Source organism: Anas platyrhynchos, chromosome 10 (assembly GCF_047663525.1).
Source record: "Anas platyrhynchos isolate ZD024472 breed Pekin duck chromosome 10, IASCAAS_PekinDuck_T2T, whole genome shotgun sequence".
NCBI lineage: Eukaryota > Metazoa > Chordata > Aves > Anseriformes > Anatidae > Anas > Anas platyrhynchos.
The window spans coordinates 16,500,163-16,517,035 of NC_092596.1; the positions used below are offsets into that span (position 1 = coordinate 16,500,163).

General features: G+C 43.3%; 1 protein-coding gene across 3 annotated transcripts in view; it reads right to left on the minus strand.

Annotated features, from left to right (window-relative positions):
- GPC4 (glypican 4) overlaps positions 1 to 16,873 on the minus strand; it is a 69,718-nt gene that overhangs the window by 8,097 nt on the left and 44,748 nt on the right. For all 3 annotated transcript variants that reach the window (XM_072043158.1, XM_027464876.3, XM_072043157.1), the window contains 2 exons: positions 15,911 to 16,302; positions 4,379 to 4,544 (listed from right to left, as the gene is read on the minus strand). In XM_072043158.1, the coding sequence (XP_071899259.1) occupies positions 4,379 to 4,544; positions 15,911 to 16,302 (558 nt within the window). The remainder of the gene's footprint in view (positions 1 to 4,378; positions 4,545 to 15,910; positions 16,303 to 16,873) is intronic.

Consider the following 16,873-nt stretch of genomic DNA (forward strand, 5'->3'; position numbering starts at 1 on the left):
AGAGTCTTAGACTGTATTGTGGTGGGCTCCAATAAAGTGATGCTTCAAATCTCTGAGTAATGACTACTAGCATGAATATACCATTGTGCCGGAGGAGAGAAAAATGCTTTTGATGTGCTACCAAATAGAGACTTTTGTAAACAAGTGGAGCACAACTTAAATGTGTTCATCATTGTCAAAGCTTTTGGGGTTTTTCACGCACATAAAGAACATCCCATCGCAGTTTGGAGGAAGCCACTCATTTCAAATAAAAATATTATGAATAGACAGATAATAAAACACACAAAAATGCATAATTTTTAAAAAAGAAAATCATTCCATTTTGTAACTACTTAATTCTCTGAGTGGCCAGGAAAGGCCGCAGATCAATAAAGTGTTTGTGAAAGACTGAAAGGAAACATAAACCCCAATTCTTCTGGCTGTTTGGCGTCTTTGTAAACTTTGAGCCGGGCAGGCCATACACAAGACCATGGGAATGTAGAGCGAATTGGGTCCTTTGTTACTGATGGTGCCATGGCGTTACATGTATCACAGCAAAGGAATGCAGCCACTGCTTTGACTGCTGATATAGAAAATGCATTCGGCCTCCAGCAGAGCTGCCAAAGCTGGCTATAAAAGATAAGGAAAGCAATAATTGCCCTTGGAGAATATATTCAACTGTAGCTCTTCAGGAGCAGTGATAGATACTGACAAGAAGCACTAAATGAAATAAACTTTCATTAAAAAAAGGAGGGGGAGGGGAATGGGGGACTCTACCCAGCCCACAGTCTTGATTTGGGGGTGATCCTGCAAACTTTTACCTCCCACCAGGAGCTGGCTGGTGTCCTCACCAGCAGTCATAGCGAGCAGTAGATTCCCTCTGGCAGCTACATTTGACATTAATAAGGTTGGCTGGGATTCAAGATAACATTAGCACTGCTGCACTTTGAGAGGGGAGGCAAGTTGCACTAAAATCACAAACTAAGCTTAGGTGTAACTTGTCTCCCAGAAAGATTTTCTTCCCCGCTCCCCCTCCCCAGCTCCAGTTCAAAATAACCGGGACTTACAAGCCACGGCAAGGTGGCTCTGCAAGTTTGATCTACTTCACAAAAGAAGTCTGGCAGAGTTAAAAACATACGCTGGTCATTTATTACAAACACAGAGCACGACAAAGACTGTCTTTCCTCACTGCTGGGGAGACAGAAGTGGATTTGAAGAGGGGAAAAAACAACAACAAAAAACAACCCCACACCATACCATATAGCATCATCCCTTAAAGACTCTTTTCCTCCTGCATACATTTGTCCTTGCTACTGGCATTGAGACAATCCTTGGCGACAAAGCACCTCGCACTCATGAAGGAAAGCGATTCTTTTGCATTGTGCCACCAATAATCAGAAACCCACATCGTCAGCCTCACTGTCTGACTTGAAGAACAAAAGGCAGTTTTCAGTCTTAACCCCAAGATCTGATTTAAAAGGAGAGGGAAGGAGGGGGAAGACCTTGACCATTCATTAACAACAATCATTTTTTTTAAAAGGAAAAAATTCTTTGCACACAAAGTAGTACTCCAGATATGTATATGGGGAGCCTGAATTCTACATCTTTGAGCAGAGTAAACCTTTGTGGAAAAAAAAATCATGAAAAGGCACTGGAGATTAACATTGTTAATTCAGGAAAGCCTTTACATATACTCCCACCCCAAAGCTTGTCTGAAACAAAGTATACCGCTGCCTAATTGGTGTACAATTGTGTTGAGAATGGATGGCAAAATAATTTAAAGATAGTTAAATGAGAATAAAAGAATACAATTCAGTCATTGTTTCATACATTGCAACTTAAATGGTACTTTGCAAAAGTAAGGCAGGAGGAAGTCTTTGTCTTGAAGAGCCTACAAACTCAGCATCCCAGTTTGGAAAAGCTTTACACAAGTGACTTACATAGAGAGCCACTAACTTTAGGGGTGCTATTCTTCTATTAAACATTGTCAATCTGGGCATAACCAGGTAATGAAGACAGAGATAAATAAAGGTTACTGAAAAGAAAGACAATGGTAAAAAAGAATCAGTAAGCTATACTATAGTCAGAAATAATCTTACAAATTAACATTTGTTTTTTTGTTTTTTTTTAAACAGAAATATGTACACATAAACATTCAGATGCATATTTTACACACACATACACATAAATTCACACATACTTCCAGTATCTATTGCTAGTTCCCCTCTTTAACTATCTTTAAATTATTTCACTCACTTCAAAATCTGTTTTTGGCACACAAATTATCATAGCTTAGTATTTACGCCCACAGTGCAAACCAGGATTAAGCACAAGCACATGCAAGTGAGTTGTTGTTGTTTTTTTGTTTGCTTTTAAACTTCAAAACACGCAAAGGACATTTGCCACATATGCACCCCCAAAAAAAACACCAGATCTGTTTAATTTAGTTTGCCTCAAGTGTCAAATTGAGATGGAAAACAAAATCTGCAACATAACCAGCACCTGTTCAGTTATTAAATTGACTGTAGAAAGCACAGCTTAAGTTCTTGGTATCTGTGCTCCACCACAAGTGCAAATAGTGCCAGTAAACGTAACAAAGCGTAATACTGTACTTCAGTAATGAGTGGGCAAGAAGCCTTTAGGGAGCAAGTGCTGCAAGAAGAAAGCTTTGCTTCCAACCTGGAATTGCACTTATTTATTTTGTCTTGTTTAATAGTCTTAATTATTGTATGTAGTCCCTGATCAGTCTCGTGTGACAGGGCTTGCTGGCTTCCCCCAAGTTTCGTTTTTAGTTGCATACCACCTACAGCAATTAGCTGCTTGTGCTTTTGTCTGTTTTCTGGCATTATGCCCTTCCCTTTCATGGGATTCCTCTTTTCTACTTGGACTAGATGTTTGCAAGTCTCCTGGCTTTGAGCTATTTCAGCAACAATTGTAGCTGAAATACTTAATATTCTCATGAGAAAGACGGCTGGCAGGAGTGGGGGGGGGGAGTGGGGGGCAGGAATGACAGCCTCCCAGAGAATGACTTGGAAACCCAATTTAGTGTCACATTTAACTCCCTACAAGGAACACACAGGCAAAAAAAACACCTTCTGAAATAATACCCTTCATACATCCAGTTGGCACAAGCAATTAAATGAAAAGCCTGTACACAAAACACAAGTTCTACAATTTAAATCTAGCCTAGGACACCAATTATCAGCAATTTCCCTTTTTTATCTCACAGTTTAATGAAAGGGACTTTTTTTCTAACAGTTTATTTTTTTTCCCCTCCAAGAGCAGAATTGGAAGGGTACCACAGCCTTGTCAGTAGCTGCAGAAACTTTACATGTGCACTTCATCATACATTAAAACTATAGTGAAGTGACTGTTCCCAAAAGATGCTTTCACAGATAAATCAAAGCTCCTTGAAAAGGAGCACAAATGAAAACATTTAACATTATCTTGCCTGTGCCCAAAAAACGTGATGTGTCATAAATTCTGCAGTCTTGACCAAAAGTAGAATTTAATATTTCAGTCTACTCATATATTAGACTAGTCAGTTTACTGCATATATCAAATAAAAAAATTTATAAGCATGGAAGAGAAATAAACGGGAAGATGATGGCAAAAGTATTTGCAAAGCACCACGTACAGCCTATTGACAAAGATGGTAGCTTAGCACCAAATGAGCTGTTTACAGATTTAGACGCTTTACATTTAAATTTTTGCCATAAAATACAGGTCTACAGCCAAAGCTCACAATGCTGATGAAGCCTCCCAGACTGCATAGCAAGAAAAACGGCTTTAGGAAGAACAGATGTATAGTAACAACAACGTCATATGGAAAGAAACAGCTTATACCTACACTAGAGAGAAACCAGTGAAAGGATGGGAAGGCTGCGCAATGAGAGTCCTTGGAAGCAGAGGCAAAAGGACAGGGACCAAGTCAGCAAGAGAGGAGAGCAGATCCAAGGGCAGTATGGACCAACCATCCAACCAATGTGGCTTTACAGGTTGCAAGTCTTTGCACCAAAACACGACACTGTTTCCCTATTTCTAACTGGCATTTGGTCTCAGCCTTTATGTTTTTGGACACCGTAATGCATCAAGACAGAGGAGATACTGCTGGAGCAAGCCCAGCTGTGACATAAGAGACATTCCAGGCTTACAAGCACATGGCAGCTCCATCTGCCTAATTTCCTGCAATGGAGGTCACTGGTGCAATGAAAGTCTTGGGTATTTAGAAATTAATGTGAACTACAACAGCTTTGTTCTACACAGAGATGTGGAAGAAAATGATAACCTATCAGACACCTAAAAATCTGCTGTAGCACATGTGGCTGCTCCTAGAAGCCATTCAAATGGGGGAAACAATATCAGGGCATCATTACATGCAGTTTTAACAGGACCTTACCCATAAAGGTATTCCACTCGGTGTCCAAATCCCCTTGGTTGGCCAAGCAGCCTCTCATAACATTAAAACAGTAATTGTAACAGGGCTTCACTGATACCAGACCTCGGCAGTATGGGCAGTACATCATTTTCAGCAGTGCTCTTGTACCCTGTGGTGTGGGGTTCACCTTTAAAAGAGAAAAAGGAGAAGAAAATTAGCCCTCAGTCACTAGAGCAAAGAAAACAAAACAAACAAACAAACGAAAAAAGCAAACAAACAAACAACACATTTACCAGGGGGCTGGTTGGAATGGAACTGTGCAAAGGAGGTGTAATGAGGCATGATGCACAGGTACACAGTCCCAGAGATCTGGGTTGTGGATAAGGATTTTGGCTTACTTCCTTGGGCACACCTGCTACTCAAGGATCACAACCAGTCCTCCCCTCTGCAGAATGTAATCTGCACTGTCATGCACCCACAGAGATGCTGCTTGGGCTACAAGGACAGGCACCCCAAGGGAGACATGCAGGATTTGAGCTTAGTGAAAGTGATTAAGCCAAAAGGGAAACCACAAGGCTGCATTACCCATACCCTGCTTCAAATACACACCGAAGATGACGACTCCGGACTTTCTCAAGAAAAAGTGGCAGAAATGTGATGCTTGCTGATATTCCCCCCACAAAACCCATGAAGAGCAGCCCAGGAAGGCAGCTGCTCTCCTCAGCTCTTCCCCGACAATCACCCAGCACGGCTCTCTCACAGACAGACCATCTCCTTTATCTGACATTCAAACCCTGCAACATAACATTTACATGACAGACACCCAGCTTCTTTTATACTCAGCACCCACCATGCTAAATAGCATAACTCTTTCCCCATGGAGGTAGCCACGATTGATGGAGGTGGCAGCCTCTTGGCACAGAGTGCCAAAAGACAAGCTTGGAGGACTCCCAAAGCCAACACACCTGCAATTTTGCACTGTGGCCCGTGCAGGCGGAGCTATCTGCAGCAGGCAAGTCACCTCTGAACCCTCAACAGGGCTGTTTTCAGAAGTGACTCATGGTCATTCACATTTGATTCACTCTCTGGCCCAGCTTCAAAACATTCATTGAAACAAATTCCACACCGTTGGCCTGAGAAGCGTTAATGCTAGCACCACGTATTGCTACTGACCATTTGGTGGGTCCATCTGAGGCACCAAACAGTCTCCCCAGGAGCCAGTCTGAGGGTTGATTAAGCATATGTGAAAATGCAAAATTAGGACAGGATCGGAGATATGCTGACAAAATATAAACAGTCTCTAGAGTTTTAAGCCATGTACTTGCTACTTCTTTTAAGGCGTTTACAGAATGCTCTAAATAGGTTATGATCCAAGACCATGCCAAGGGGAGGAGACACTGTGTGTCCTCACAAGGAAGAGAAGAGGTCATTCGGTACAAGTGGAACATCTGTGCCAGCCACATGGGTTTTGTGGCAGAGAGGATGAGAAAGCTGAGAAGAGGCAAACTAACATGAGGAAGCCCTCGTACCGCACATATTAGCCTTGCTATTAAGAAGCCCATCACAGCACGAGGACTATAGAGAAAGCACAACTGCTCCCTGCTTATTCTGGTACAAAATTGTTTAGCAGCACACAGAACTAGCAAGCAAAAGATTTAAAAACAAAGAAAACCCGTCACATAATCAGTTCTTTGCACAAGATTGAATAGAGGGCTGCAACTCTGTCACAGATCTCCCATGCTGAAAGCTTTCATCAACTCCAGGGAAGGGTGGAAAAAGCTCAAGCAACAGTTTTTACCAGCACACACACGCACAACACCCCACACACTCAGGACTATGAAAATCTGTGGAAGAAAAGATCCACACAGAACTACCACAATCACAGAAGCACCACATCCATCTCCACCAGTCTGAACAGCGGTTTTTAAAAGGTAGGAGAACATCCTCAGGAAGTGACCCCATCACCTGCTGTGTGCTTGTGCTTTTCCCCAGGCACCACTGCTGGCTCCAGACAAATCTCCAACTCCTGACATCCCTGGGAACAGGCTAGCTTCGCCAATAATAGCAGCAGAGTTTTAAAACCTCACCTCTTTTCTTACAAAAAGAGATTGGGGACAGAAATGCTAACTTCAGAAAGACCACGGTTTCTCTTCAACAGGCACGGAAACTGAGTAGAAAAACAGAAGGACAATCTTCTGTGGTTTAGAGAGCTTGGAGCTGGATTTTGGCTGGCCAGCAGTATTCAGACATCATCTGTACCCCACTTATTTGCGGCTCCAGGGTACAGCTACAACTGCTCAGGCATTCAGGGCAACTGAGCTTGCTGCTGTCAACAAGAGCCACTTTAATTTTTAGAAAGGAAACAAGATGCCTTCATACACACTCCAAACAGAGGGCCTGCGACAGCTCTGAGACATGAGCTAAGATCCCAAGAAACATCTCTCTGCAAATGAGGCAGACAGGGAAGATGCCATCAGAAACCACCACGTCTGGCCAAGACAAAATCCTTTGCTGTCATGCTGCACCGAGCACACAGGACAAAGAACGGTTGTCCCTTGTCCTGCCGGCTGAGCCGAGCCTCTTGGGGACTTCACAAAACCAAGAATTCATGGCATTGTGGCAGGAGCACACGTGGTCTCAAGCCCTCACAAAAGCCCCCACGATAGGGGAATCCTGCCTACAAGAGGAGCCATCCACAGAGCCAAGAGGCCAGTCAAACACATCCTTGCAGAGCAAACCGAACAAATGCTGCTTTCTGTGAAGGCATCGTGTGGAAAAGTGAGCGAGACGGAGCCCATTTAGCAGAGCAAAAGGAGGTGGGGTGCTCAATGCAGAAAGCTGCTTGCGGTGGTGGGGGAATCCGATTTGGAGGCTTCAGAGCACACCCGTTTGGGAGGCACAGCAGGAGCAGGAGCCCCAGCAGATAACTCCTCATTGGGGCAGCATGGCTTTAAAGCAGAACTAGTTCAAGTGCTGGGAAGAGCTCATGCAACAGAAAACAGCTAAATCAGATGATTTATAGTAAGAAAACTGAAAACAGACAAACGTAAAGGTATCATCTGCCAGCCAGATGGTTCAGTCTTTGCACAACAAAAAAAAGTTAAGGGGGGGGGAACTAAACATTATCTCATACCCAGAGACAGAACTTTGGAGGAACCCCCACACTGTTGTTTTTTGTGACAAAAAACCCTTTTCATGCCACCCCACAGTAGGCGCCAGGACCTCCACACTTATTGGAGGCTCGTCAGCAGATCCCAGCTTGTCCCACCACTGCTTGCTCTCACTAAAATGGTTTGCATCCTCCTTGGGAAAGAAATTAGCAAGAGGTTCATAGGACCAGCCAGGTGCTAGAGCAGTGTAAAGTGGGCTGGGGACTCCATTAAAACTATGATAGAAAGCTGAAGTTTCGTGAAAGAGATTGCATGGCAGAATGTTACGAAAAATCACCAGCCAGGCTGTGACCCAGGAGGCGCCTTCCCATCTTAGGTTCCCCATCCGCGCCGAGCGGCTGCAACCTCACAGCATCTGCCCTGCTTTGATATTTCATCGGGTTGATCTTTATGAATCCCAGCAGATGCATGGGAAACCGAAGCTGCTTTCCCACGTTCCATGGCAGACGAACCACACTACGAAGACACCGGCCGCTCACTCAGATTAGATACCACACGCTTCCTTTGAACAAAGACCTCGCATGATTTTAAAAACAAACAGGGTTTTGCTTCCTTTCCTATACAGGTTTCTAACTCTACACAAAACTGAGCAGAGGATCATGCCAAATGACAGAACACCAGTTCCTTCAAACCTCAGCCTGCAGCAACTGCCTGGAGGAGCCATAGCTCATGATGCAATACAACTGCAGGTGAAGAGGAAGACAAAGTGGGAAATTCACTAGTCCAGGTTTGTCGTTTTATGGCTTGAGAGAAGCAACAGGAAGGCACAAATAGAGATTGCCTGTAAGAGAGTTTCGGGAAAGATTACGAGTAATTACACCTCGTTACAACAGTGATAAATGCTTAACTGCTGCGTATCGCTGCAATGAGAACCTTACCCCTGGCAATGGGCCCACGCCCAGTCCAGACCAATTCTAGATCTGTCAGAGGGATGTGCCATATGTTGCACTGGCAATTCTTCACAAGCTTTTAATGTTCACTCTGCCATGCCAGGTGCAAGCTCTTAAAACACCATTGTATGTAACAGTAAACCCAGATATGCTTTGTTCTGGGGTTGTGTTTATCTTGGAAAGCAACTCAAGTTCATTCAAACTCTACTCTAGAATGACCCTCAAAACCAAATAATCTCCTTTCTAATAAAGCAGAGTCCCAAAGAAAGCTTTATTTGCTGAAGAGGATTTAGTCCAGTAGATTTGAACCCAGGTAGTACATTGTAGTGCACATACCCTGTAAAAGCTTATAATAGAAGTAAATGCACTCCAAACCCTTCCTTTTATCTTGTGAAATTTATTTCCTTTCTGTGCCGTTCCATGCCACTGCAGCAATCCATCACCCTGTGGTTTCATCATGTAAATTACAATTTGTCCATGTCTGTACGCTTTGTCAAACGTGAAGATTAAAAGCTGTTAACAGATGTGTTTTGGCACCAATCTTCACATTCATATTGGACTCGCTATTTAAAAATTCAAGATTTTCACACAAACACAAGAACTAAGCAGAAAGCAAACAATTATGGGATTTCTGTGGTTAACTCAAACGTTTCATATCATATTTGTTGAGTACCCCCCCAATTTACATTTACTGTGGAAGATGCATTCATGTTCCTGTAAAAATTATGTGCTCTCACTGTAACAAAAATCTATGTTGGTTTTTTTTTTGTTGTTTTATGGATACATTGCCATTTTCATCACATTTTAAAATCTCAAATAAGCGAAATGGTTTGCCCTGTGTCCTTAGACTTCTCCTAGTAGTTAGCAAGCGCATCTGGATGCATGCTTCTGGTACAAGCTTCACCTCTCAAGTGAAATGCCTTGTTAACACCCTACATAAAGCCACTACAGCAGAAAACTGATCCATGCAAGCAGCTAAGGTTCAGAGACTCAACCAGTTTCTTTTCCTCCTGCTTCCTAAAGTAAGGAAGAACCGAGGAAGGGTGATAGAAGTCCAGCTGTGGATGGTCCTGCAATGTGCTTCAGCCAGACTGGCAACTCCTTGCAGCTGCCAGACAGCCAGAGCCACATTTTATCCTCTCACTCTACCCTGAAGTTAACATTAAGAATGTTAATAACAACATTTAAAACTCTGTCAACTTTAATAACTATTTGTAATAACACTGATAATTCAAGCTTTCTTATCTTCCAAGCTTACACACTAATAGCGTTGCCATGCCAGCAGCACAGCCATCAGAAAACAAAATCCCACAATTTGAAAATAGATGCAGTGAAATTACTTTTGATTTATGTTGTGTTTTCTTTAAAAAACAATGAATTAGAGCAATACTAGATAAATAAGATTGAAAGAGCGACTTCTCAGTGACACAAAGATGATTTCAGGGCAAAAAAAAAAAAACACAGCAAAACAAACAAAAGCCTCCAAAACAAACTAAAGTAATGTTGGATGCTCTAGGTGAGCAGCCAATTTTAAGACAGGAGTCATCAATTTTGAGGATCTACACAACCTTACTTGTATAATTTTTTCCTCCACTGTCTTCTACAAGAGCATCATCTTGGCACATGCCAGTCAAACATTCAGCTCATCGTGAAACAGATCACTGTCATTTCTTGGAATATCCCACCCCAAATATTCCAATGAAAGTGTTTTGGAATTAACAACGCATTTCAGCGTTTAACTGAATCTGCTGGCCTTGTGTTAGCATATGAATAATTGAGAAAGCATCTCATTCAACCACAGATTTGGGCCTCCAAGGTCTTGCACAAGAGAGCACATTTAACAGCAATATTTGGTAACTGCACAGCTCTGTGCCTTGTCCATATTCGCTACCCATGGTGACGTTTCTGCAGCTTTATCTGTCTGGTTAGAGTCACCTCTGCACGAGGAAAAGTTCAAGAGTGCATTTATGCTTGATTCACTACTTACAGTTTGCTTGTTCCCCCCCAAAGCGTACGCAGATGTCACCCTACCAGGGAGGAACAGAACTCCTGAGAACCAAAACACTTGACCTGCTAGGTTTTAATTTTGATGTCTTAAAAGGAGAGCACCGTGTGCTTGTCTTGGGAGATGCCATGGAGGATCTGTATTCTTTAGCTGTTGCTCTCCATGAGACATAGCTTTGTACCATCCTGTGTGCTGCCACCACTCTACCCCTGCTGCAGGTCTCTGAAGTCAACCCTGGGCTTTCCTGAGGGCATTTGCATGGCAGAAACAAGTGCAAGAGATGCGGAGCTGCCTGCACCCTGCCCGGGTGCAGGCACCCCGAGCCTATGCACAGCCATGCAGACACCTCTTCCAAATAACTCCCAGGTGAGCAGCTCCTGCTTTCCATGTCCTCAGAAGCAGCGTGCCCTCCAAACAAAGCTTCTTCTCTAAAGCACCTGCCTCTCCCCAACCCAGAGACACAGAGGATAATTACGAGCATTTTGTTTGCTATAATGAGCCAAACAGTGAGAGCATTTATCTTGGCAGTGATACCAAAAAAACTTTCTTAGTTATCCCTCATGTCGTTTTCAGAATTAACAGCTGAGTCACAATGTGGAGGGGGGCAAAGAAATAAAAAGAAAGAAAAAATCCCAGTGGACTGAGATACTCCTACGTGATGCCATGAGCTCCAAACCTGCAGCCACATCCATCCATGCACACTCTCAGCCTGTTAAATCCGTGATGACTGCTGCTCGAGTATGCTTTGAAGGCTATGTCTAGCACAGACCCTCAGATGGCTGGAGCTCAGGCAGATGCAGCCACATTCTTGGCAGGTCTTCTCAGGGTCATCTTTGATGTAGAGAAGTGCTTAGTATTGTTTTCTGCATTGATGTTTGCCCTTGACACATGGATGGAAACGTCCTTGTGCACGGTGGCCCCTCTGTTCAGCTCAGCAGCCTGCAACTTACTGCCTGGACATAACTTTTTTTGGAGGTCCCTTTGTAACACTACAAGGGCTCCTTTGCTCTCCTGGCTGGTTCTCAGTTGCTCATGAAGCAGCAGCATCTGCTTCCCATCTCCTCTCAATACATGCATACAAGCAACAAATTTCATTTCGATCCGTCACTTCACTGGGAGGATCTGCTCTTGCCCAACAGGTGTCCAGCTTCAGATATAGAAACATGAACTTCTTTCTGATAAAGGATTAAGGACACGTGCCCCGTAAGTCCAACCAAGGACAAAGAACTCACAAAAGGAGATAGAACCTTTGCTCACTGACTAAACTCTTAGATCCAGATCATCAAATGGCAGTGGTGAGGGACACAACATTTACAGAAGTGAGAGTTCAGCTTCCAAATATATTTGCTGATAAAGGTTTAAATTCTTATTCCTTTAGTGTTTCATCAATTTCATCACCACTTCTCCTAAGCTGATGTCTAGTTCGCATTCAACATCCATACAGAAAAGCTCAGGAGCCACGGTTAAGGCACGGCAGCTGGAGGTAAGGGAGTTCACACAGGCCAAGAGTAAGTTGGTCTACGCAGGTTCACGTTTCACCTTGTGCTTAATGGATGCCTGATTAGAGATGAGGCAGCTCAGAGCAAAGAGGTTTAAAAAGCCATCAGGCTCTTTCTCCAGCTTTCAAGCAGCTGTGGGAAGGCAGATTACCTGCCCTCTCCCACAGTTATCTTCCATAAATGGTTTCAAGAGAATTCCCTCTTTGGCTGCTATCATCACACTTCATTAGGAAAGAAATGCCAATACCAAAGAAGCTTTTCCACCCACTACAAACACCTCCAGCAGCTTCCTCTTAGCTTTCACCATCTCTCAAGGACCGCACATCACAAAGTACGTGCATTCTTCATATAAAGTTGTGCATCTATTTCACATGGCTTATACCTGTACTTAACAACTGAAATACCATTTTTTGCACATAACTTAGAAGCTGCTGCCTATCCCTGACAAAGCACACAGGGTTCCCAAGGACCATTTCCCTGAAATACCCTTTCCAGCTGCTAGGCTGCTCTGTAGACAACTGCATCTCATGTGGCTTTCAGCATGCCAGGGAAGAAATTCAAGAGTCTCCAGTGCTCTGATCAGACATAAGCATAGGAGGAAAAAGTGGTAATAGAACCTCAAGACAACAACTTAACAGCATCAATCCCCTGGGGAGCTACAGAAAACTCAGCAGCATCACAACTATGGCAGGGTCCTATCAGCACATCCCCACCTGCAGCTCTGTGTTTGCATCACCAGTCTCTCCACAGCAATTCAGTGTCACACGGCTGCACGCTTCATCCTGCAACTGGCATTTGTTTCTGACTCCTGACCTCTAACTAGACTTCTCCTGTTACCCCTTGGGTCAAGCACGCTCCTCCTGACCCTACAAAATGCTGTCAGTGGGTTCAATCCTTGACTTCACTTCTCTCTTCTCCCCCAACAACGGGGACCTCTGTCCCATACCTGCATGCAACAAGCCTCCGGGCACTTTGCCCTCGAAGGTGTCATGACCCTGGACAGAGACACGGGTTTAACCGCGTGTCACTAATTAAGGGAACGTCTCTGCAGCTTGAGAACTGCAGGATTGCCAGTTCTCACCCTTTCTCGGTCATTCTGGGCTCTGGCTTGTGTTTGCTCCTTTTTTCCCCAGAAAAGAGCCCTCTCAGCTGGGGCAGGAAATGTCAATGCTGGCAGCAATTTAACCCTGCTGATTTCAGAGCTTGTCAAGGGCTAAGTAGCAAGAAGTGATTACGGGATGGGCAGATTTCCGTCTCCCAAAGGCAGGGGCAGGAAGGTCAGAGAGAAAGTACCAGGCTTCAGCAGATGACAAAGGAAAGCATTGGAGGCCTACAGCCATCCATAGACAAAATCAGATGCAGGAAACATTTCAAGCAGGCAGAAATGACAACCTAGGCTTTTTTCTTAGATTTGCTGATCAGGACAGATCTAGAGAACTGCATACTTCAGGTCCAAAGGAGGGAATTTAAAGAGTGAAGATTTAAATGGAAAACAAAAATGCATATATATATTTTTTAAACACAATCTGAAAAAAGTCTGTGCTTTCAAAATCATACAGTTTTTTACAGTTGTATATTTGGGCAGCAACACACACCTTCTGATCCAATCACTTCTGAATTAAAGTTATTTTCTAGCACTCTGGATCTGAAATCAAGCACCCACAGCTTTTCAATATTCTCTCTTCCTTTCTCCCTTTCTTCAAACTTATGCAAGAACAATACCTTTCTAAATGTATCTCCCTAGTGAAGATGTAAAAATATATAGTATCATTAAAAAGGCATCAATGCTGTACCACTGTAAAGTGCTCTTTGCTCTCCTAATAGCACCATGTGGAAGTGAAAAACAGCTGGATCCTTTAGTAGTTTGTATTTTTCCTTCTGAGGATTCTCAATTAAGAATTTTTGACTTGCTTGTTACAAAAAGCATTAGAACTAATTTGCATTACTTTGGTCATTTTTCATAAAGATGAAGATTTATCCCTCAAGTTAATCCATGATACAAGCAGTTATCCCACTACAACTCTTCAGTAAAAATAATAAGGAAGCCAAGTCAATAGAGTCATTATCTAGATCTCAGCAGAGCTGGGCTAATCTATATGTAATATGGGAAGCCCCAAAACACAACCACAAAGCAGCAGGCATAAAAGCATCAGCTTTTAAACTCACGTATAGAACTTCCCACTGTGTCTTGCAGAAACGTGATGTTAGGCTTCCACTGAATGAGACTAACACACTATTAGAAAAGTTTATTCTTTCCACTACTGCAACGAAAGCTTAGGCATTCAGCAGCACAGACCTCTGCTACCACTTCGAAAAGCAGATCTGTTGCACGATCTCCAGTGCAACTTGTGAAACTGAAGTGGAAAGTGCAGTAACTTAATTCTTCACGGAGCAGGAGCTATTTTTGCAGCTGAGTGGGTCTCTGGATAACCTTGCACACTCGAGCAATTAATTCCAGAGTTGAAGGCAACTCTACACTCAAGGATCTTCAAAAGGAAAAAAGAAATCAGGGTGCCACCTTGGGTTCATGACTTTTATTCATAACAGATGCAGGGACCGTAGCCCTCATGGTACTGTGTCAAGTCTGGAGACGTTTTGATGAATTCTGAGCAGATGGGGCATAAACACAATCCCTCAATCACACACGTTTACTGTCTATCAAGTGATTGCACATTCCCCAAAACCATACTGGGGTTCAGCATTTGGATCTCTGGAATACTTCATCTTAATGGCCTAGCACTGAAAATTCCATCGCCTCCTACCCTTTTTTTTTTTTTTTTTTTTTTTTTTTTTTACCACGATACCTGCCACAACATAAAGCAGCCAGAAACAAGCCACCAAATCTGAAACCCCAACCAAGATGTCAACAGACTTTTCCAGTGACCTGACATGGAGGCATGCTTAGCCTGATCCAACACCAACCCTCCCACCCACATCTTCCCACCACAGGATGGCATCCCTGAGGCTGGAGGATTCTGTGGTCTCATCTATTTTTTTTTTCCCTCCTTTTTTTCCTGGCGCTTAGAGTGATTCAAACTACTGCCTGCCCTTCAGCCTAGTGCTTTACTGCTCTGCAACCAGGTAGAGAGAAAGTAAACCCCTCTGCTTGATTAAATGATTGTACTAAATCTTCTAGCCCACTGGAAGTGAACTGAGTTTGTTAAAAGGAAGTCGCTTTTTTTTTTTTTTTAATCTTATATAATCACTTTCAGGGGATTACCTAATACACCTGTTCTATCTACCATACAACTCAAACTAAATTACAGACAAATCTAATGTGTAAAACAAACAAACAAAAAACACAACTCATCCTACTTAAACCACTCCAAGGTGATTTATATGAACAGAGAGGTAAATATTAAGGTGACCAACACATCTGCTTGACAACCCAAAAAAAGTGACTTAACCATGAAAGTCTGTGGCCTAACTTATGCTGTGTGTGTGTGGCACCAAACACAACTGGCTCCTGCCCTGTACATATGACTCCAGCGTACTGTTATCATTAAAGTACTGTTTGCTTGTGCTAACAGCCTCTCCCCATGCCTGGGAGCAGGGAGCAAATCATCAGCTGCTCCGTAAGAGATGCCCATGACTCGCTGTAATTTCAGAGCTATATTAAGAAGAAGGTACAGTCATTATACAAGTGAACATGGTTATTTCCACTGCAGATGGTAGTTAATTTCCTGCCTGTTGCTGTTCCATAGACGGGAGGACAAGCACCAACAGGGGAAACATCCCTGCTGCTGGACTGCAACACAGGACAGTGGTGGCCAACACTGTCCACAGCCCTACCACACAACGCACGGCTGGGCTCTCCCCACCAACAGACGGAATTTGGCCCCATCTCTGCTCAACTATCAGCAACTCATTTAGGTACCTACATAAGAGTCAAGCGCATCTATCCCATTCTACAGAACTGGGACAACACAGGAAGATTTTACCCACAGCAAGTCCATGGGAAACAGGCGTAAGTGCAAGAGGGAGCTCACCGCAGACACTTTGCTGACAACATCCCTTGCGACAGCAAGGCCCTGCGCGAAGGTGCGGGCCGCCACAAATGCTCGTGTCACTTGTAGCTTGAGCTTGCGCGGCACATCCCCAAAGGGCTTCAGCTGCTCTGTGTACTTGCTGACGCACTCGAGGTACTCGTCCGTGAAGTGGTACTGCGGGTTTACCAGCCGGAACATGCGCTCCAGCAGGCGTGCCCAGAACTCATTGAGCATCTCCTCTAGGTTGACGTTGCCACCCACGTAGTACCGCTTCAGCTCCACGAAGAGGTCCTTGAACAGCTCCGAGTTCTGCATGTACAACCGGCCGTACGTCCTCACGAACATGTCGTTCAGCGACTTCTCAGCATTTTCAAGAAGTTCTTTGAAGAACTCTACAAAACAGCAAAAGAAGCCATGGTGAACAATAGCATTGGGTTGCGCACTTGCACACTGCTTACCTTGAAAATCCGGTGCAATGAAACCATCCTCAAAATGAAATGGATTTCAAAGAATTTCTGTATCAAATACTCAAAGGATTTCTATATCTCCAAATTATTTTCATAAATAAATGATTCTCAAAAAAACCCTGTTCCCAATCCTAAGACTCGGGTGAGTGAAATATCTTTTGATCCATACTAAAAACCATGAAAAAAGTCAGCAAACTGAAAAAAAAAAAAAAACCAAAACACAAACTGTTTTTTTACATTACCTTTAAGATGGCTGAAAATAACTTATTTTGGAGCATAACGTTATCAGAAATCAAAATGTGTTTTGCTTTAAAACAGCTGTTTTGAACAAAGTGCATCTTTCTTTTCAGTTACTGTTGATTCATTTTATGGAATAATCATAAACCAGCCTAAAAAAATTAACAAGTTTAATAGATTTTTAAAAACAGACCCAAAAAATCTACCTTTGGGTTCTTTCTCCTGTCTTTCAAGTTTGTCAGATCTCCGGGCAGGGCCT